General features: G+C 43.2%; 1 protein-coding gene across 1 annotated transcript; it reads left to right on the top strand.

Annotated features, from left to right (window-relative positions):
• On the top strand, positions 1-3,613 carry LOC138372416 (uncharacterized). The gene is made up of 5 exons (XM_069337900.1): positions 1-111; positions 2,476-2,811; positions 2,905-3,079; positions 3,160-3,265; positions 3,352-3,613. The coding sequence occupies exons 2-5, from the start codon at positions 2,476-2,478 to the stop codon at positions 3,503-3,505; spliced, it is 771 nt and encodes a 256-aa protein (XP_069194001.1). The 5' UTR covers positions 1-111; the 3' UTR covers positions 3,506-3,613.
• Positions 3,614-5,687: the final 2,074 nt, after the last annotated feature.

Genomic DNA, 5,687 nt, shown 5'->3' with positions numbered 1-5,687 from the left:
GAATTTATTAACCAATGAGAAGCAGTGTGGTGAGTATAAAAGTGGGAGTTGGCGCCGAGGTGTGTCAGTTACCTCCTCACCCCCACAGTAAGACGCTCTATTATAGTGAAGGTTTGCGTTATTTTGTTAAGTTTTATTGTTAATAATTAAGTTTTGTTGGTAATAATATTTAGGTAATAATTAAGTACTATGGTAGACGTTGTATAGTTAAATGTTTCATAATCTTTGTAAGAATTGTTTTCTAGATTATCATCACATCCACACAGGTGACGTCCTGACAAAGTCAAATCTTTGTCAATTAACTAGATTATGCACTTAATTAGTATAACTTTACTAAACAAATCCATGGCATCTTATAGATATAGGTAACTACGTGGATTATATCTACTAAATTCATGTCCTGCTAAGCTGCTCCTAACCTAATAAAATTAAATTCTAAATATGAATATTTAAAGTCTTTAAGTCTCTCAAATTTTAAAATGCTATATTTTGGTATCTAAATAGGACTAAACTTTCCTTGCTCTGAGCTTACTTGTGGAGAGGATGACGGGTTGGGTACTGTTCACTTACTGATATTCATGTATTTCACTTGGAAGCTACTATAATTGTTACTTGCAAATGTAACTCCTAACTATCCATAAGTTTAAGTTTTATTAATAACTTTGAGCAAAGTTATTACATCCAAACTAGTCTTCACTAGAGAAGTTAAAACCTTACGACGCCTCTGAAGTAAGAAGTGTAAGTTGCAGATTAGTTTGAGTAACGGGTATTGCAAGGAATTTACCAATACATTCGTAATTTAATGTAGCACCTTCAGGTAAACTCTTGTTCCTACTGACTTCGGTTAAACCTTGTATCTAAATTATATTAAATTTAAACTATAGGAATGACTCTGCTAAAAATTCATCTATATTCCTTATGGCTCTCATGAAAGATGACGACCCTTGTCTTCATTTGATACCAGTCTAGACAAATTTTATTGACGCTACTATAAATATTACGTATACCAATCTCGCCCTTGCATCCTTAACTTTCTCTTAAAAAAAACACTTGTGAATCTTTGCTTAGTACTAGACGAAACGCTCAAAGTTTAATAAATTGTGCATAAAGAACAGAGCTAATCCATCAACACCTTGCCTTCTATTCACTTTTCATACAATAATTTTCCGGTGGTCGTGCCGGTGGGATCACAACTCGCCTCCAGTGAGGTATACTGTGCCTTAAACGTGCTCTTGTAATTTCACACACCGGAGACCCGGTGTGTAACGTTGATTATTGTACTGGTAATAATGCTGAACCTGTCATGGAAAACTTCATGAAATAGCTGACTCACCGTTTACGTTAACCTTGGATAAAAAGTAATTACTTTAAACATTGGATAGGTATTGTCAAGATACATTATTTGTGAAACTTCACTATTAAAATCTTGTGTAAATTATACCTATTAGACTTAAAGGTAGCATATACATTGCTCGTGTTGCAAAATTATTTAATTTCCAAGGGTTTTTTTTTTTTTTTACTTGCAACTTAACTATACATTTAAATACTAAACTTCTCGGTCCCACTAAACTTCCACTTCACACTGTAAATTGAAATGACTTTCGTTTGTATTGATAACTGTTCCCGGCCACACGTTGTTGTGGCTCTGCAACTGTTAGTTTCTGAGCCACGGTAACTTTCCCGTCTCCCAGTCCTCTCCCACTATTCCCCCACTCCACCATCCCCCTCGTCCTGCCAGTCATCCTGTCCCTCTTACTCCCCCACTCCTGTTCCTTTGTCCTCCCCATTTTCCATTCCTCCTCGTATTTCCCTCCATTCCCCACTACCTCGCCCGATGCATTCCCAAATGATCTGATGTTCCTATCGGTGAAAAAAGTTAAACGATAAACAATGGGAAAATAAACCAAAATCAACGGTATGGTAAACGCTGCTTTCAGTGCAATGTCATATCAAATAATAGAATAAAAATAAATAGATCTCTAAAAATTAAATTCATCAATGTAATTGCAAACATTGAAATGGAATTGTAACATAATTAGTTAAACTTGTGAAGCACTTATGTGAGACAGATAGCGCCGTTTAGAAAAAAGTTTTTACTAGTTGCAGATGTGCCATCTGTATAGTAGTTATATATATATATATATATATATATTATATACATTATAATATATATATTATATACATATTATATATATAATATATATAAAATATATAAACGCACGCCTATTCAAATGCAACTGTCAAAATTTAAAAGCAATTGGTAAAGAGGTTTTCAAGATTTCCCTCTCATGAAAGTCTTTTCAAAACATTTTACGGTCGGATTTGATATTTATGTATAGAAACTTGTTCGGATGCAAATGGATAGTTTTGTGATAATTTCAAAGCCATTGGTGAAGAAAATTCGGAGGTTAGTGGTTTTGGACAAACGAACATTTCCATTTTTATTTATATAGATTTAATAAATACTCATTACAGATGACTGCCATAATATTCCTGGTGATGGCGGCGGCAGTGATGCCATCCTGGGCCCAATACTTCGTTAATAACAACGCTGCTCCCGCCATCTTGGGAGCCACTGACAGGCCATTCGTTACCTCAAGTGGAAACCTCTTGGTACCTGAAGGCGGCCCCACCCAACCTCCTCAACCCCAGCAACCCTTCCCACAACTACCAGCCCAACAACCTGTGTTTGTTCAGCCACAACTGCCAAGCCAGCCTCAGGTCTTTATTCCTCAACAAGTATCTCCACTATTGACTCCCTTTACCTTCCGTCCAACTACATCTTTATGCAACCATGCTGCTAAACCGCTGGTAAGATGAGTTACATTTTCCTTTCATATGGACGTATTTAAGGTTAACTGGTAATTAAAATGAGCCTTCACATAATTTTTTATAACTTATCAGGTTGACGAGGTAGTGGACGGCAGAGCATACCACTTCTCATGGTGTCACGACTCTGGTCGACTCTACACCTGGGAGCAAGCAACCTATTACTGCTCTGGGCTTGGCAACGGTTTCCAGGCAGTCAGTATTGAAAGTCACAGGAAGCAAGGGTTAATTTCCAACTATATGATTACACGTAAGTTGAAAAGCTGGTCTGGGTGTTTATCTAGGCCTTGAGTGACTAACTTGGACGTAATGAAAATGGTATAATTTCAGACTACATCAGCGACATCTGGACGAGCGGCAACAAACGTAACTCTAGGTCTTGGTCGTGGTTATCTGGCACTTCCTCTCCCTACTCTAACTGGTCTAGCACCGGCAGGTGAGAACTGGTTTGTTGATCGTAAACAAAACTATTGGTGTTGACTGGTAATGATCATGGCCTTGAGAACCACTTGTCTTCCCCAGGCGAGGACTACCACAGCCAGACAACGATGAAGGCAACGAGGATTGTCTGGCGGTGTTAAACAACCTGTATAACGATGGTGTCACTTGGCACGACTCCTCCTGTTTCCACCTGAGGCGCGTCATCTGTGAGGCTCCACGCTTCTACGCTAAATAGTTCTCATTGTAATATTATATTCAATGGCAGTAAACGTCTAAATCTATCAATTGATACAAATTAATTCTGGAGATTCTATTGTGTTGTAATATAAATGCTATAAACGCATTGTCTGGTTTATTTCTCTGAAGTTTGTAAACACCGCCCATCTTGCAAATGTGGTATAGAAATGTGAGGGGGGGGGGGGGCGGCGCCGCGGCAAAGAGGATAATGTGTCAATGTGGACACTTTATCAGTTTTTTGTCAGTCTGGTTAGATAGTGTAAGTTCTGATAGGCTGCCGACCCCTACCAGCTAGAGATCGGCAGAGTAGCGGTGAACAGACTGTAAGGCAACCTGTTCTTACTAGGCAGTTTAAAGCGGTGGCAGTCTTCCCCAAACGCATTCATTTAACTTTAACGCCTATCAGGCAATATAAGAGCCAATCACCTTCTGCCTTGACAGGCAGGAGGGGTAGCAGTAGTCTTGGTCACACTGTATGTGATTGGGTAAACTATGGGCTTAAACTTCCCTCCCAGTAACAACCCTTATCAGGACTGTCATGCCATCAGTGACCTTTTTCTCACTGTGCCCTTTTATGCTCTCCCGCTAAAACGGTCGGGAGTGCCATCCAGGGTTATACAGTATAGGTGTATACCAAGTGTAACCAGACTTAGGTCGCCATACACGATATCTGAACTGCTACTAAACTTTAAGAAGACCGGCATGAGGTACTTTCCCCCTTACATAGGGCGAAAACCAATGGTGGGTGTACACCACTTTAGTCATAAGGTACAAATATTGCGGAGATAACCATTACCTTACACTTTTAAGATTTATCTTCACACACTTGTCCCCCCTCCCCGCTCAGCTCGTTGTTGCTGTGTGGGGGGGGGGGGCTTAGTGGGCGGCTGCTGGAGTGTGATGCTCCTTGGGACAGTCCTCTGTCCTTTCCTAGCCTTGTGCTCCTGCTGCCGTCCTCTCCAATTATGCTGGGCAAATTTTCCTTTTCCTTCTGATTCGTTTTTTCTCCCCCCTCTTCTCCTATCTGCTTGCCGTTTCCTGCCGACCTTTTGCTCGTTCTAGTTCTTCCCTTGGACTTCTTCTATTTTGACGCCCGGGTGCTTGAGGAGGCATACTCTTGCACCAGTAGAACTGCAGTACCCGACCTCGAGAGCGAGGGGACCCTTTTATTGTCAATCTCCATTTCGTCACTGAACCCGATCTCGACGGACTGTCGGTTTCTTAAGGTGGCGTTTATGGGGCGTATACTCAAGACGCACCCCTGGGAGGCCCCGGCAAGATGGGCGATAGCTTCTTGTTGGGTGTCCTGCCTCTAATTGTGGCTCCGTGGTGGGTGTGGGGGCACATTCGTGAATGAATTCTTCTTTTCGTCATGATGATAAACCCTGTTTCGGCTGCTTCTGGTTTACCTTCTCAGGCTCGTGGGGTGGGCGACCAAGCCCCCGGGTCGGTCCGTATTGGAAGACCGGGCTCTGTAGCCTCCGCTGCATTGGGCCCCGACCTTGCTTCTCCTTTGGCCTCTCTGACTCCTTTCCCTGGCTCCCCTCCCTCCTCTGTGGTTGGGTCGAGCCTCGAGCCCCCAGTGGTGACTACCTCGTCCCCTGGCGCGGCTCCTTCTCTAGTTGTAACTACTGCGCCTTTTAACCCCTCTCTGGGGGTTCTCACCGCCGTCCTCGTCACGGCCGACCTCGCTCGATTCCTTCCAGTTCTGCTACCTATCAAGCCTTGTTTGGTCCCGCTTCGTGCGCCAGATATTTTGATCTCCTCCCTCTTGATTCTGCGCCGCCTGACGATTTCTCCCTCCATCGACATCTCGTTGATTCCGTGGATGCCTCCATTACTTTCAACCCCACTCGTCTCGGTACACGTATCGTTGCTGCTCCTTCTCAGGATGCTGCTTCCCGCTTGGCTGCCTTATCCTGCCTTGGCGAGACCCCTGTTCGGGTCTCGAAGAACGCTCAGTTGAATGCCAGTGTTGGTACTATTTTGCTCCTGCCCCATGTTGCGACCGGTGTTCGGGACCTGCGCGACTGCCACGACGATATTCAACATATCCTTGCTGCCCAGGGCCATTCTATTCTCCAGGTGGACACGTTTACTCGTCCCCCCCCTCGTGGTAGTCGTCGTCAACCCCTCCGGGTTGTGAAGATTACCTTTGATGGTAGGACCCTTCCACCCTC

The sequence above is a fragment of the Procambarus clarkii genome, chromosome 38 (genome assembly GCF_040958095.1).
Source record: "Procambarus clarkii isolate CNS0578487 chromosome 38, FALCON_Pclarkii_2.0, whole genome shotgun sequence".
Lineage (NCBI taxonomy): Eukaryota > Metazoa > Arthropoda > Malacostraca > Decapoda > Cambaridae > Procambarus > Procambarus clarkii.
This window is presented reverse-complemented; position numbering and strand designations above follow the sequence as displayed.